General features: G+C 45.0%; 1 protein-coding gene and 1 long non-coding RNA gene across 2 annotated transcripts; both read left to right on the forward strand.

Annotated features, from left to right (window-relative positions):
• The first annotated feature begins 5,634 nt into the window (after nt 1–5,634).
• On the forward strand, nt 5,635–13,721 carry LOC310661577 (glucose-6-phosphatase catalytic subunit 1-like). The gene is made up of 5 exons (XM_083407935.1): nt 5,635–6,117; nt 7,114–7,223; nt 8,611–8,716; nt 10,628–10,743; nt 12,312–13,721. The coding sequence occupies exons 1-5, from the start codon at nt 5,816–5,818 to the stop codon at nt 12,821–12,823; spliced, it is 1,146 nt and encodes a 381-aa protein (XP_083264061.1). The 5' UTR covers nt 5,635–5,815; the 3' UTR covers nt 12,824–13,721.
• Nucleotides 13,722–14,101: 380 nt separating this feature from the next.
• On the forward strand, nt 14,102–15,764 carry LOC310661684. The gene is made up of 2 exons (XR_014504060.1): nt 14,102–14,171; nt 15,124–15,764. It is a non-coding gene; the product is annotated as an uncharacterized lncRNA (long non-coding RNA).
• The last annotated feature ends 1,463 nt before the right edge of the window (nt 15,765–17,227 follow it).

Genomic DNA, 17,227 nt, shown 5'->3' on the forward strand with positions numbered 1-17,227 from the left:
TTGTCTTTTGGAATATTGTCATTTAAAATTCCTAAATCGAATGCCTCTTATCTTAATGCTGCCAGCGTTTTCAGCTGTGCAGTTATTTTCCATACGTTCAATAAATGTTTCCCACTCTCCTTTAAATATATGTCCTTCTTGCTCTCTCGTTCTATGTGTTAAATGTGCAAATTCTGCGTATTCTGTCAACTTAAGTTGTCAATCCTCTTTTAGTTGTGTCCCATTATAATGGATTTCTTTGAAGTCATTTCTGCACCAGGTGAAGTAATTTTTAACCCCCCAATTCCCACCCACCCTGACGTGTCCCATATTTTGCCTGACCACAGGTGACAACCCCAGCCCAACAAGAGAAAGACTTTGCCAGATTTTTGTCTCCCTAACTGGGGGCAGGGGTCATTTCAGGGAAAGAGCGTCAAAAGATTAGGACATATTGCAACATGTTTGTTTGTGGCCCCAGTATCTTTATTTTTTTAATCTTTATTGCAAAACATACAACACAAACAGACAGAAAGAATACCACAATGACAACTAAACTTTAATTGACTACACATCATCTAACATCACATATATTTTTGACTTCCGAATCACCTCATTGTGTCTTCTAAATATTCTTAACCTATACGCACTTCCTGTTACTGTATATCTATTACATATCAAGAATTTTTTTTACGTTTATAATTTTCTTTAATATTCAAGATTCAATCTATACCTGTCAGGAGATTTGCATTTTCACAATATTGTTCTTTTTTTTAAATACTTTTCAGATTTATACATTTCACTGATTTTACAATCATTTTGACATTTCAAAACTTCCTCCCCCCCTCTTTCTGCGGTTCCTTAAATTTATTTTTAATATCTTTTGAATATCCTAATTAACTTAATTTGCTCATTTACTCATCTTCTTTAAATATATACTCATATGTAATAACTGCAGGTTATTGCAATAATCCTGTCAATGTTTTTATCTGTTTATTTTTTTTAATAAATATTCTTTATTGATGAAAAATTTGCATGTCTATACAAATATTATGTACTATCTCTTAACAGGTAGAAAAAAGGAAATTATATAAAATAGAAAATTTATAAAGAAATAAAAAATAAAGAAGTAGCAAAAATAAGAAAAAAACAAAAGAAGAAATGTTTTTATCTGTTTAACGTTTATCAGTTACTATTCCATAAACCATTTCCATTCTTTTATGAAAAGTTTGATATCTTGATTTCTTATTCTCCCGGTAAGTTTCGCCATTTCTGCATATGCCATAAGTTTTTGTATCCGTTCTTCCTTTTCTGGGACTTCTGCTTCTTTCCATTTCTATACAGTTTGGGTAGTTCTGTCCCTATAATTCCCAACCGAAAAGCTTCTAGTTTCTTTGTTTTACAAACGTTATTTTAAACATCCTTTTCATTTCATTATATGTCATAAATGGGAAATGTGGCCCCAATACCTGGCCTGGTTAAAGTTTGCTACCATTTCTTTCCATGGGTTATAGAGACATCTATAACCTGTCGCATGTTGTGCAGGAACATGCACAGGGACGTCTTACCCATAGGTGCTAGGGGTGCGGGGCACCCAGGTGCCGGGCTCTCAAGGGTGCCAGGCCGAGAGTCCGGGGTCCGAGAGTTGAGTCCGGGGAAGAGCCCACCCATTGGTTGGAGCGCCACGGCGGGCTCTTCTGCTGCAGGCGGCTCTGTGCTGCGAGTTCGGGAGCAACCGAGCCAGCAAGACGCTGAGGCAGGCGCAGTGGCGTAGCGTGGGTTGTCAGCACCTGGGCCAAGGCAAGTAATTTGCGCCCCCTAACCTGGGGCAAGGCAAGTAATTTGCACCCCCCCCCCGCTGCACTGTCCCTCCCCCAGATAGTCCCTCGCTCTCTCTGCGCACCGCACGCCTGGCACCCCCCCTCCACAGTGGGCGGCGACCCGGCGACTCGGATCGGATTCGCACAGCCAGCACTGCAGTGAGAGAGAGTGAGCCAGGTAGGGGCAGAGAGCTGCGAGTGCGAGCGCCCCCCCCCCAGATGTTGCACCCGGTGCGGCCGGCCCCCCTGCACCCCCCACGCTACGCCACTGGGCAGGCGCCCATTTCCACCCTCCTGTGTGCCTGGGACTGGGCAACTTGGGGGGGGTAGGGTGCTGGGCGTTTGTACCCTGGCGTCACATATGCTTTCCCCCCCCAAAAAATTTTTTTATTGGTTTTCCACATTTCTAACAGATATAACATATAAAATACACAAAAGAAAACACACTACAATGCTAAAAAAATATATAAACATTTGTTACTTCTAAAACACTTTCATTGTTAACTGACTTCCTCAAATCTCCCCTAACTGAATTTCTTTATATCACCTTGTAACAGTTCTCCAAAATCTTCTTTCTAATAAAATTAACTCCTTCAATTTACTATCGTCTTCTCTTTTCTTAGTAATCAAAATCCATAATGCTTTACAATTCATTCTTATTTTAATCCTAAGCCTACTTTCAAGTGACTTCTAATTATCTTATGTTACAATATTTGGCTAAATAATCTTTGAATTTCTTCCAATCTTCTTTCTGATCGTGGATTCTTCCAGTCAGGTCGGCCAGCTCCAAAAAGTCCAACAACTACATCTGCCATTCTTCTACTGTTGGTATTTCTTGAGATTTCCAGTTTTTAGCTCATAGCAGTCAAAAACAATCTAACATCTTTTTTGGGCAAGGCGCCGCACATGCTTAAGACAGCCCTGAACATGCAAGTCAGGGCATAGCTGATTTTGGACTCTCCTGAAATTCTAGTTCCACGTCTCCACTGGCCTGCCCTCCAGGCCCATGGCCACTGCCTGCGCAGATTGTTGCGGGTCAAGGGCCCTGAGCCTGGACTTTCGTTGGCGAGTGGAGATAAAGGAGACATTTTCACTGGCCGGCCAGCAATCATTAACCCTGCTCTTCCTGATGGCCCCGAGTGTGGACATCATCGTGTTTTGGAGGAGAGCTTGCTTTGTGCTTAGCATTTCCAGGAACACAAGAAGAACAAACTGCACTGCTGGTAAACAGGAAAACGTGTCTGATTTCCCCCAGTTGGGGAGATGAAAGACATGGCATGTCTTCTGCCTATAGAAGTTAACCTAAGGTTTGTCGGCAGGGCGGGCGGGAATAATTTTCCTTTTCAACTCTTGGCTCCCAAGTTTCTATTCTACAGATTTATATCCCACCCTTCAATACAGATATATAGAACAATAGAAGCAATTAAAAAAAAAAAAAACAGATGAGAAGAACTTGCAGATGCTAACATACACACACATCCTGCTCTGGGCTTGTTCCATAATTCCCCCCAGATGATTTCCTGTCCCTTCATATGACATTTTCTTGCTCTGCTATTGCTGGCAACTAAAGGCTAAACTACACGTGCGTTTACAAAATGCATGCTTAAAGAAGTGACTTTCATTTTAATGAAAAAGCAGCAATTATTTAGGGTGGCCATATTCCTAGAAGTGAAAATCTGGACCACGTTTGTTGTTTGGGGACTTTTATAGAGTTTTTTAAAGCATTTTTTTATAAAAAATCTGACCTACTTGCCATATGTCCAGGTATTCACAGACATTTTGCCCATTCAGCAAAAATCCGCCATTTTGCAGGCCAATTCCCGAGAAAACCCAGGCATATGGCAGCCCTAAATTATTGCCCCAATCAGGTAAGGCCTTTCCCATCGAAGGCTGCAATCCTAGACTCACTTTCAAGGGAATGAAATGCTAAATGTTAATTCTATTATCATCTGATGGTAGAAAAGCAATGCTAAACTCCCCTGACTTCAGTATGGGGCGGACCTAAATCTCGAGACTTTTGCAGAGCTGTGCTCATAACCTCCTGCGCTCCTGCCTAATCGGCGATGACAAAAAATGCATTTTCAAAATCGGCACTTCACGTACGCAAAAGAAATAGAAAAGCAAAACATGCTTAGTTAAGTGTTAGAATGTGTGCGGCGTGTTCGTTTGTTGGCGTGAGTACAGTGCCCAGCTCTTAAATAGCTTTTATTGAGTGGTTCAGCAGATCATACCAGCTGAGAGCGTCCGAATCTGGCACTTTGCATCGGGAACACAGCGTGACGGTCAAAGTGTCAGGCATTTGAACTGGCTTGTGTCAGCATTCCCTCTTTGCTGTTCACTGCTGCCTAAGATGAACTGCACGAGAGCCTGACAAGGTGGAGAAAGGCAAAGCCCAGCTGAAGAAACAGGAACCAGAAGAGGCCTCATGCCCAAAATATTTATTGTCTATTTAGTTTATTTAGTGCATCTGCATGCACCGCTCTTCAGCCAGAATGACTCCTGGAGTGGCTTACAGACAAGATAGTCCCTATCTGTAGCCTTGCAATCTGGGGGGAAACCAAACAAATCACAACACACAAGGGAAAAGGGATAGAGAGGGAATAAATGGCTGGCTGTGGAAGCATTGCAGTTAAATAATTTAAAATGGATTAGTGACATTTTCCTTCAAAATTATAGGATGGGCTTTGTACATTAGCTTCACCCTTTCCTTCACGCAGTGCAGTTATTTTATGTTCAGTATAAACAGGGCTTTTTTTACACCTACACACACCACTTTTAATTGTTCTCCAATACATGGAGGGGAGGAAAAGGGGAAACGGACATTCCAGGAAATAATAATAATAATAATAATAATAATAATAATAATAATTATTATTATTATTATTATTATTTATACCCTGCCCATCTGGCTGGGTTTCCCCAGCCACTCTGGGCAGCTTCCAACAAAACACTAAAATACAATAACCTATTAAACATTACAAGCTTCCCTAAGCAGGGCTGCCTTCAGATGTCTTCTAAAAGTCTGTTTTTCTCTTTGACATCTGGTGGGAGGGCGGGTGCCACTACTGAGAAGGCCCTCAGGATGGCTTCTGTAATTCTGGGGCTGTCCCTGGAAAATCAGGGCACTTGGAGGGTATGCATTAAGTCTCAGCTTTGCTTCTAAATAAACATGCATAGGATCCGGCCTGCGTATAACCTGAAACACTTACTGGTTTTCTACTTATGCTTATTGCATTATTAGCCATCACCATTGTAAGCGCTAAAGGGGTGGTTCAAAGGTGTTGTGCAGTAGCTTGTGTGCATTAAATGATCTTGAGCACGTATCCTGAGATTACAGATTTAGGGAGGACTTTGGAGCTGTGATAGGGACGGTCAAAGAAACTTGTAGAATGACTACTGCACAGTTTGTGTGCTGCAGTTGGAGAACAGAAGAGGCAAGGATTCCGATGACTGCGCTGTGTGGCTGCCCCATAACAAGTGAGCAAGCAAAACATAGCAATTCCACACTAAATGCCTAGTGTGGAAGAACCCTGTGTCTATCTGGTCTCTCTTAAATTCCATTAGTTTTTAAAGGCAGTTTAAACTGAGTTGCTGCAGTTGCCTATTATTGGGGTTTTTTATGCAGAGGGAGGAGTGGGATAATATAAAATGACCTGCCGGGAACCCCCCTGTGAGCAGTACTAAAGCCTTGAAAATTTCAACCCAGGGATTCATGCACATAGCAAATTTCCTCCATCAGCCCTGAGCTAGGATGCAGAAGTTGTGCACCAACCAGAGAAGCTTCCTTTTACCCAGGGACGGGATGAAGATTTAATGTGGCCCTGGAAAGAGTTAACGCTTTTGCGGCGAAGGCAACAGGCTGTTTTGGAGGGCTTGTTTGTTCCTCTTACATAAGTTTCTCTAAACTTGTTTGTCCCAAGCAAGGGGGGGAAGCACCTTTGATCGGGAAGGTGTTTTTGTACCAAAGTGATTTTAAGTCCAAAGCTCAATCTGCCGCACACGGGAGAAGATAAAAGGCGATGAGAGCCGTCCAAGGGTGTAGTGCAGCTTCAGCGCGGACCGAAATAGCTGGTCGCTCAGCTATCGACAGAATGGAAGCGGGCATGGACTTTCTCCATCACTCAGGCATCCAAGCCACACACTACCTCCAAACAAGCTACCCGGCAGCCCAGGATTGGTTCCTCTTTGTTTCTTTCGCTGCCGACCTCCGAAACACGTTCTTTGTCTTCTTCCCCATCTGGTTCCACCTCTGCGAAGCGGTGGGGATCAAACTCATCTGGGTGGCTGTGATTGGCGACTGGCTGAACCTCGTCTTCAAGTGGTAAGTGTCTTGCCTGCTCTAAGGTGGTCGCTTGAACTCAGGCTTTCTTCATCTGGGCATGTAATGTTGTTAAGCAAAGGTAAAGGGACCCCTGACCGTTAGGTCCAGTTATGGCCGACTCTGGGGTTGCAGCGTTCATCTCGCTTTATTGGCCGAGGGAGCCGGCGTACAGCTTCCGGGTCATGTGGCCAGCAGGACTAAGCCGCTTCTGGCGAACCAGAACAGCGCACAGAAACGCCGTTTACCTTCCCACCGGAGTGGTACCTATTTATCTACTTGCACTTTGTGCTTTCAAACTGCTAGGTTGGCAGGAGCAGGGACCGAGCAACGGGAGCTCACCCTGTCGCAGGGATTTGAACCGCCGACCTTCTGATCGGCAAGCCCTAGGCTCTGTGGTTTAGCCTACAGCGCCACCCACGTACTTGTTAAGTAGGCACCAAGAATAGCCACAGCTAGCTTCCATAAATTTGGAATGGGAAGACTTCCTGGCTAGTCCGAACCCCGGTAACAAACCATTCTACCCATTCCAGCTGCTCTCTGCTATTCTGTGAAACCAGCTGTTAGGATGGCCTCAATAGAACAAGTCCTTTCCATTTCCCTTCCACTCTTTCCTTCCCTTTCACGAGCTCCTCTCTGCAAGTTCCATGCCAGTCTGTCAAGTTATTTTTTCTGGACTTGTGGAATGGGAGGAAAGTCTTTGGTTCCCCCTGGTTGACTTTAACGAGTTTTGTGCACGGCCTATTACTGCCTTTGGTGTTAGCATCTAGGATAAATATCTATTTAGCCCCCAGATCTGTTTTTTTCCAGCACCAGACTCCAAAATACTCCACGAAAACATGGGAGCCTTCTGGTCTGCTTGCATTGTGATCCTTAACACTCAGGAATTTGTGTGGGTGTCGCAACTCTCTTTCCTTTCGGCCCTAGCTGGTTCTGTTGTCAGCAATCCCTTCCTACAGCAGAGACTCACAGTGCCTCTCATGTTCCTTTTCTCTACAGGATCCTGTTTGGGCAGAGACCTTACTGGTGGGTACGTGAGGCCAGTTTCTACCACAACACCTCGGCCCCTGCAATCCAGCAGTTCCCTGCTACGTGTGAAACTGGCCCAGGTGAGATGCCGAAGGAAAGGGTGGCCATGTAACCAGAGGCAGGGCAGGAAGGAAAAAAGGGAATGCATTAACACCAAAAAATATAATCATAAAGACAGTTATTCTGTGAACTGCCCTGAGATCTTATGGTGATATAAATCTAATAAATAAAATAATAATACAGTAGTACCTCGGGTTAAGTACTTACTTTGTTCCGGAGGTCCGTACTTAACCTGAAACTGTTCTTAACCTGAAGCACCACTTTAGCTAATGGGGCCTCCTGCTGCGCCGCCAGAGCACAATTTCTTTTCTCGTCCTGAAGCAAAGTTATTAACCTGAAGCACTATTTCTGGGTTAGTGGAGTCTGTAACCTGAAGCGTATGTAACCTGAAGCGTATGTAACCCGAGGTACCACTGTAAACAGGTTTGATAAATCTAGGCCGTGTCTTGAGTTAATCACAATTCCATATGTTTGGTGAGCGCCTGCATTTTCCGTACTTTCCTGTACTGGAGCACAATATAGCCTTGCAAGATTTAATTTCCTCACCCATGTCTGAAGCTCAGTGAAAGATACATTTTAAGAGCCAAATGGGTTAAGTTAAATGCTAAAAATGAAGTCAATGGTCAATGAAGCTCTGCCTTAAACTCCCACCACCAAAACACGGTTCAGTCTCAGATCAAAATCTAGGCGCTCTCTGAATCTGTGTTTTCCCTGGAAAACAGAAAGCGACGCCAACCACAAGACTTGCTCAGCTGTTGCAGAATATGTTGCTTGGGCTCTGACTGGTGAGCCTTGAAGGGGGTGGGAAATCAATACATAAAGAGTAGTATTTGGGTACATGTTGGGTTGAAATAAACGACAGACGAGTAGTGGGTGTCATCTGGGAGGCATCTCCTCGAGCATGTCTCGGAGAGTCCCTTTTATTGAATATTACAGCATTGCCTCGTATGTGCTTGCTGCTGATTGGTTGAACACGAATGCGTATGCAAGGGTTACGTATAAGACATTAATCATCAATAGGTAAAAGGAACACAGAGTTAGACCAGGCATGGAGACTTCCTTAGTAAACAATCTATAGTGATTGATATAGTGAGACTCAGAGAACGTACAGAGTGCACTTAACATTCCAGGGTGATAAGGAGAGGATGTATACAGATAGATAGGACATGATGACACACTTAACATTCCGGGCTGGCTGGTGCCAGGGTGGTTGAGAAAGGAATGTACAGAAAGACAAACGACTCAGCAGGTACATAAGGCCTGCATCTGATTTTGGATTTTATTTCCCCTCTGGAAAGTTATATAGACAGCTTGAAAGGGTCTTGCTGTAGTAATATCTTTCAGGCAAGGCTGAGGGTGATACGGAGGTTTTGGAGCCAAGGTGTCTGACTTTCCTTTTCACTTTAGGGAGTCCCTCTGGACACGCGATGGGTTCAGCCGGCGTGTACTATGTGATGGTTACAGCCATCCTCTCCATTGCATTGAAAAAGAAGCAGCCATCTTGGAAACACCGGTAAGCAACGCCAGCAATATTAACAAAAGGCACTCTCCCTGAGCAAGGGAGAGTGCTGGGAAGTATTTTCTGCTTCAAGGAGAATTAATATTACGACGTGCAACAAGGCTTCCGTTGTGGAAGGGAAAATTGGAGGTCCTGCATTTTATCTCTTTGGCAGTAACCTTTTACAAAAGGTACAAAAATATACCAGGAGAGAACAATAATGTCCCTGTGCATATCTTAGGGATGGATGGATCTGTTGATTTCAGTGCTCTAAGTTTCCCATTTCTCCAAACTTAGCATTCTCAGTTCTCCACATTTCTGCATTTTTTTTTTTAAAAAATCCTGACGAAAAGTTGACAGCATTTTAATGCAAATTTCTCCAAATAAGCACATTTTGATATGGCTCTCTGGCTAATCATTCATATTTTGGCAAGCAATTTCCCCAAGTATTATGCATGTTAATACTATTTCCATGAATGTGTGTGGTTCTGTTCACATTCCCCCTCTGCTATATTGCATGGGGAACTGCATTGCGCAATTCAGAGGATGACAAATTTTGCAGGATAGCTGTGTTCACACAGTGTTCGCACGTTGGTTCGAGAAGTGCAAGTTAGTTAGTTTCTCACTGAATTGCAATGAAGATCAAATTGCCCCTCCACCCCTAGTAGATGTTGTCATTAAAATTGCCTGTAGCAACTGGAAAAGTGAATTATTCTCATTGGGAACCGGGAGAAGGCATATAGAATAGAATCATAGAATCATAGAATCATAGAGTTGGAAGAGACCACAAGGGCCATCGAGTCCAACCCCCTGCCAAGCAGGAAACACCATCAGAGCACTCCTGACATATGGTTGTCAATATGCAATGTTTCAAAGTGCAGCAGGGCTATGCTGGAAACTCCTTCACTGTGATCAGTACAAGGGTGCCTCTCTCGGATCATGCTTTGGAAAATACCGTATTTTTCGCTCTATAAGACGCACCAGACCACAAGACGCACCTAGTTTTTGGAAGAGGAAAACAAGAAAAAATATATTCTGAATCTCAGAAGCCAGGAAAGCAAGAGGGATCGCTGCGCAGTGAAAGCAGCAATTCCTCTTGTTGTTCTGGCTTCTGGGATAGCTGCACAGCCTGCATTCGCTCCATAAGACGCACATACATTTCCCCTTACTTTTTAGGAGAGAAAAAGTGAGTCTTATAGAGCAAAAAATACGGTACATTCCTACATGTCTGAACCAGAAGCCAGATGGTTGTGCGGATTGACTGCCCCAAGCTGTTGCCAAGAGATTTCTCAATCATCAGACAATGACAGCCTGCCTGAAGTCTGTAGGAAGGGACAACATTTGGCAGCTGAGCAGGATTTTGATTGGCTTGTTTGCTCGTCTGTCGTTTCAGTTGTGAAGCCAGAGGAAAGTCAGGCTCACACTGCAATCTAACAACCTGTTGTGACCTCTGCTTTCATATTACACTGCTCTTCCCCTGGTGACAGAGGCTGGCCAATGCAAAAACTGCACAGGAACCCAAAGTCTTTGTTATGTACTGAAGTTCTCACCCTGGGCCAGCAGGGGGATACTGTAGATAGTTATGCAAATGAAGGATGGAAAGTGATGTTCAGTGATTGGATAGTTTTAGAAAGTTGTTACAGTAACATGGTACTGGAGCTCTATATAAGCAGGCTGACTGAGCCCTTCAGTTCAGTTCTGTTCTGGCCTCTGAATAACCAAGAGCTGTTTGAAGAATCACTGTGTCGTCTGATATGTTCACCCACAACTTAACAGTCTTAATTCTCCGGAGCTCTTACATTTTTCCTGACAGTGGGTGGGAAAGGATCTGTATAGCTTGCAAGTGAGCTCAGGAGATGCCCCAGAAAAGTCTGGCTTGCCAGTGTTCACCTCTGTTCTCTTCTCATCTCTTGTCTCCTTTTGCAGTTTCTTGCAGGCAGTGCTCTGGGCGGCTTTTGCTGTTGTCCAAGTCTGCGTCTGTCTCTCCCGTGTCTTCATCGCTGCCCATTTCCCCCACCAAGTTGTCGCCGGTGTCTTCTCAGGTCAGTGCAGGTTAATCACCGCCTGGTATGATATATTGAGATGTACGGCAAGGCTGCAGCTATGGAATACAGTAGAATTTGTTGCCGTGGACTCAGCTGCAGATTCTAATACGCAGACTCCACAGAACAAAATCAGCGTGCTCCCCGAAATGAGGTCTAAAAAAAAAAATACCGTATTTTTTGCTCTATAAGACTCACTTTTCCCCTCCTAAAAAGTAAGGGGAAATGTGTGTGCGTCTTATGGAGCGAATGCAGGCTGCACAGCTATCCCAGAAGCCAGAACAGCAAGAGGGATTGCGGCTTTCACTGCGCAGCGATCCCTCTTGCTGTTCTGGCCTCTGAGATTCAGAATATTTTTTTTCTTGTTTTCCTCCTCCAAAAACTAGGTGCGTCTTGTGGTCTGGTGCGTCTAATACGGTAATTTTATTAAAGGTTTTCATCCTAATATAGCATAAAATTCAAAATAAAATAATAAAACAGAAGAGAAAAAGAAAGAAAGATACATTAATAATATTTCTCATATAATCCTCATAAAAAACAAAATTATAAATATATGTGTGTCATAGCTGTCAACCTTCCCTTTTTTTGCGGGAAAATCCCTTATTCCAGCGCCGTTTCCCACTGCTTCCTGCTCCTATCCTGGATTCTTAGATAACCTGTAGACTATCCCCGGGACAGGTGAGGCTGCTGATCCCTTATTTTCAAATCTGAAAGTTGACAGCTATGAATTCTGTGTAACTTTTGGCCACCAATTTATCTTAACCTTCATACATACAGAGAGCTGAATTTCCCACCTCCCACCTGGGAGCCCTTCCCCTTCCAGCCTGAGAAAAATCACTCTGACCTGCCCAAATGAGGTCTTGATGAGGCTGTGAGATACCCATAAAACAGAATACAGTGGTGCCTCGCAAGACGAAAAGAATCCGTTCCGCAAGTCTCTTCGTCTTGCGGTTTTTTTCGTCTTGTGAAGCAAGCCCATTAGCGGCTTAGCGGCTTAGCGCTATTAGCGGTTTAGCGGCTATTCACGGCTATTAAAGGCTTAAGGGATTAGCGGATTAGCTGCTAAAAGGCTATTAGCGGCTTAGCGGGCTTAGTGGATCAGCTGATAAGCGGCTTAGCGATCAGCTGATAAGCGGCTTAGCGATCAGCTGTTAAGCGGCTTAGCGATCAGCTGTTAAGCGGCTTAGCGATCAGCTGTTAAGCGGCTTAGCGGCTTGGGGAAAAGGGGGGGAGGGGAAAAACCCCCGCAGGAACTCGCAAGACATTTTCGTCTTGCGAAGCAAGCCCATAGCAAATTCGTTTTGCGAAGCACCTCCAAAACGGAAAACCCTTTCGTCTAGCGGGTTTTCCGTCTTGCGAGGCATTCGTCTTGCGGGGCACCACTGTACTTTGTCTTTGAGGGTGTGATGGCAACCCAGGTGTCCCACCTTGTTTAGTTTTCTAAAGACCTGAGCCGTTTTGCCAAGCATACCACAAAAGACGTCACTGCGTAGCCTTAAGATTGCTTCCAAAAGTTTGGAGGTGTGTGTGTCCCCTGACCGGCAATGTCTTCTCTCCCCCCAAACCAGGCATGGTGGTTGCCGAATCTTTCCAGCACATACGCTCCATCTACAACCCCAGCCTGCGGAAGTATGTGGGCACCACCCTGTTCCTCTTCTCTTTCGCCCTGGGTTTCTACCTGCTGCTCAAGGTGCTGGGCGTGGACCTCCTGTGGACCTTGGAAAAGGCCAAGCGGTGGTGTGAAAACCCAGATTGGGTCCACCTGGACACCACGCCCTTTGCCGGCCTCCTGCGCAACCTGGGCGTCCTCTTTGGGCTGGGACTGGCCCTCAACTCCCCAATGTATGTGGAAAGCTGCAAGGGGAAACAAGGGCAACAGCTGGCCTTCCGGCTGGCCTCCATCGGCGCCTCGCTCCTCATCCTGCACCTCTTTGACTCTTTCAAGCCCCCTGCTAAAGTGGAGATGCTCTTCTACATCCTGTCTTTCTGCAAGAGTGCCGCCGTGCCCCTGGCAGCGGTTGCCCTCATCCCGTATTGCGTCTCCCAGATCCTTACCCAACAAGACAAGAAAACTGTGTAGTCGCCATGCCGGTTTTGTTTTCTATGAACTTGAGCAGGTGAAGAGCTACGACGCAAGGCCTCAGGGGCGAGAAGGGACAGCGTTCTTGGCGGTCCTCTTAACTAAGTGTGTTCTGGGCTCCCGCTGGAGCCAGGATATGGCTGATCCATCTGCCTCCCTAAAATACCAGCCGGGGTCTCCATCCAGTGCTGTCCATAGATCTTAATTCCAGTGGCGCAGTTTTTAGATTGTGGACATTATGGTTCAAAGGTAACGTGTGCTGTTTCGCTTATTTCAAAATGTTGCTGATATGCCAGCCCTCCTGCATCTGGGGCCCCTCCAGACCCTAAAGTCTTGGCCCTGGATGGCGTTGCTACGTGAGTCTTCCAGCGCAAGACATTTCTCCAGAAAAGTATTACCTGCCATTTTGTCCGCCACCAGCAAATACAGTTACCTGCTCAATGCCCTCAGCTGAGATGACAGGGAAAAACTGGTATCAGCGAGGCGGGGAACAGGGAGCAAGCAGGGGGATTCATTTGGCATTGTTGGGGCAGAATAGAATATATATTTCCACCATTGCCTGTCTTGTGGCAGGAGAGACAAAGGAGGAAGCAGAGAAGGGAAGTTATCTGTCCATCCATGACACCCGCCAGCATTGTTCACACTTCAAGGGAGACGCTCCCTACTGAGCCTGGCTGGTGTTATGAGGTCAAGCGATGAACCCCTGTGTGTGTTACGGGGGGATTTCACCTCACTGAAGGATTGACGGTCACTTTTGGGATGGGGAGGGAGAAAAGATGGCGAACCCACCCGCGGCCTACCGCAGCCTAGAGATGGCTTTTGTAGATGTCTGCACGCCATATTTCTATATTTGTACCTACGCCTTTTTGTTATGAATAAAGCGTGTTTTGTTAGCAAACTAATGGTCAGCTTTCTTTTGGGGAAATATTTGAAAATTGAAGTATTAAATGTTGTTTTAAAGCTCCCCGTATCACTTCCCTCTGCCAGTTAACTATAAATGAACTCCTAGTCTTGATTTAGTGACGCAGGTTACAGTACTCCGACAGTGTTGTGCCAGATCGCTAAACTTCGAGATGAAAAAAAATAATAATCTGCAATGATTCTCTAAAGATCCTCTCTGGTCTCTGCCAGCCCACTTTTTCACCTCTTTTAACTGCTGAAGAATTATTATCCAATGTTTACGCAGTGGGTGGGCTACTCTGTGCAAAAAATGATATCCTGAGACTCTGGTGATGGTTTCTTCACCTGTTGACAGGTAGCAGAAGTAATACTTGCTGTGCTGGGGATCTAGCCTGCTTGAGAGTACTGGCACTTCAGACCTGAAATCACTTGCTCCTAATTGGGAGGGGTGGCTAACACCTCTTTATCAACGACTTGGATGATGGACTCAAGGGCATCCTGATCAAATTTGCAGATGACACCAAACTGGGAGGGGTGGCTAACACCCCAGAGGACAGGATCACACTTCAAAACGACCTTGACAGATTAGAGAACTGGGCCAAAACAAACAAGATGAATTTTAACAGGGAGAAATGTAAAGTATTGCACTTGGGCAAAAAAAATGAGAGGCACAAATACAAGATGGGTGACACCTGTCTTGAGAGCAGTACATGTGAAAAGGATCTAGGAGTCTTGGTTGACCACAAACTTGACATGAGCCAACAGTGTGACGCGGCAGCTAAAAAAGCCAATGCAATTCTGGGCTGCATCAATAGGAGTATAGCATCTAGATCAAGGGAAGTAATAGTGCCACTGTATTCTGCTCTGGTCAGACCTCACCTGGAGTACTGTGTCCAGTTCTGGGCACCACAGTTCAAGAAGGACACTGATAAACTGGAACATGTCCAGAGGAGGGCAACCAAAATGGTCAACGGCCTGGAAACGATGCCTTATGAGGAACGGCTAAGGGAGCTGGGCATGTTTAGCCTGCAGAAGAGGAGGTTAAGGGGTGATATGATAGCCATGTTCAAATATATAAAAGGATGTCACATAGAGGAGGGAGAAAGGTTGTTTTCTGCTGCTCCAGAGAAGCGGACACGGAGCAATGGATCCAAACTACAAGAAAGAAGATTCCACCTAAACATTAGGAAGAACTTCCTGACAGTAAGAGCTGTTCGACAGTGGAATTTGCTGCCAAGGAGTGTGGTGGAGTCTCCTTCTTTGGAGGTCTTTAAGCAGAGGCTTGACAACCATATGTCAGGAGTGGTCTGATGGTGTTTCCTGCTTGGCAGGGGGTTGGACTCGATGGCCCTTGTGGTCTCTTCCAACTCTATGATTCTATGATTCTATAATCAAAGCAGGCTACATTACTCATTGTTGAAAGAAAGGCACTCTGCACATGCTCAGAGGCACTGTCTTCTCTTATTCACATATTTTAGAACTGAGTCTTGATTTGTTCCAGAACTGATCCTTGGGGCAAGCTAAACCCTGTTTGCTTCCCTGTCATGCTAAAAGACTATGTCAACAGTTCATCAGCTGCCAACTCTTAACTCCCGATTCCTAGGATTAAACAGAGACTGCAAGGGAAAAGCTGGAGGAAAGGTTAGTGGGTGGGACACATTGACTGAGCCACACAGTGCCAGTATATGAAGTAACTTAGAGTCCATCTCCATTTATTTTTGTTTGCTGTGTAAACCAACAACAAATGGTGATTATTGCAGACCCTCCAGGTGTCCCTATTTTCTGGGGACATCCCTGATTTAGAGAAACCATCCCAGTTTCTGATTTGATCCCAGAAAGTCCAATTTTTCCTTAGGATGTCCCTATTTTCATCGGAGAAATGTTGGAGGGTATGGAATTATCCAACCTCTGAGCTGTCAGAAGGCACGTTTTTTTAAATGTTTTTTTTTAAAAAAAAAAAATATGTTGGACGCTGCCCAGAGTGGCTGGGGCAACCCAATAAGATGTGCGGTGTGTAAATATTAAAATTATCATTATGGAATGGAACGTCCCTATTTTCATCGGGAAAATGTTGGAGGGTATGGTAGGCTGTAGGACCACATGGCTTGCATTTTTTTTTAAAAAAAGGTTTCAAGTTTATATTCCCCATTACAGATAGCAAGGCTGAGGGAATGACCCGCCAAGGGGGGGGGGGGGATCTACTGCCTGACACAGGCCACAGTCACAGTGGACAGATGTATTAACAAGTTGGCTCGTGCTAAAATTAGACGTATTTCCCGGTGGTGCATTTCGGGGGCTCAAAATGGCGGGCATTGGGAGACGTGGTACCGCCATAGGCAGGGGGTAAAGAAACGAGTAACGTACAAAGGAAGCCATTGACACGACAGTAAGCTTTACACACTCAATCAACAAAATCCTACCACCAGTAGAAATCCAGAATTTAGAATATCTGTGATTGGCCACAGCAATCCACCCACAATGAGCAAAGAATGACCGGTAGCAGAAGTTTGCCCTCTTTCTAACTTGGGTCGTATTTTATATGGAAAATGTGATTTATCTCAAATTTGTAAACATGGGGGGAAATTGCTTATATTGCAATAGCAGAGGGTGGGGTCATTCAGGTAGCCCTGCAATAGAATAATCTCTTGCAAATACTTTATGTTGGGGGTGTGAAATATACTCAGAGTCGCAAAGTGATTTCATGCTCTTTATTCAGCTCATAGTGGTGAGGAGGAATGAATGAAAGTCCCCTCAAAGTATCTGCTTTATATACATTATTTACACAATGGGCTGCACGTGATTGGCTAATTCCGGAATTCTACTGTAAGCCAATCAGGTTGTGGATTCACTTCTATCTGGAGCATGATTGGGTGGTTCCTGCCAACCAATCATACTGCTGCATTGTTCTAGGACCAATCAGACTGCTGCATTCTGAATCCTATTGTTCTAGGCCAATCAGACTGCTGCAGTTTGGATCCTATTGCACTCAGTACATAACAGGGTGGGTGGGTTCAGACTGACTTGTTTTCTTTTCCGGGCGAACGTTCCCCGTGAGCTGGCAGTAAAGGTCCGTCTGCTAAAAGCTGCCACATTAGACTCAAGTCCCAGGTCTCCCCGAATTGAACCCGGCGTCTGAGTTGCATGTGAAAGCCTTGTAAGCAGAGATGTAGCAAATAATAAAAAAAAAAACTGCCCCCCCCCAATCCCCCGTCTAAAGTAAGGCTTGAGTTAGAGTATGTAGGCCGGCCTTTGCAGCTGCTCCTTTTGTGGTGTGCATGTCTGTAAGATCACTGCGAAATCCAGCTAAAATCCCAGAATTCTCCACATTTTTTTTTTTCTGTGGCAAGCTATCACATCCATCCCAGGGGAGATGTGAAAAATGGAGGAGGCGGCAGAGCAAATACCACAATAAGCAAGGACACGGAGTTCCCAGGAAGGAGGGAGGCAATGCCACAGAGAGGATTTTCAAGACCCAGACGAGGACGTATGTGAGGAAAAATGCAT

This window comes from Podarcis tiliguerta (assembly GCF_965153285.1).
Source record: "Podarcis tiliguerta genome assembly, chromosome: 13".
Lineage (NCBI taxonomy): Eukaryota > Metazoa > Chordata > Lepidosauria > Squamata > Lacertidae > Podarcis > Podarcis tiliguerta.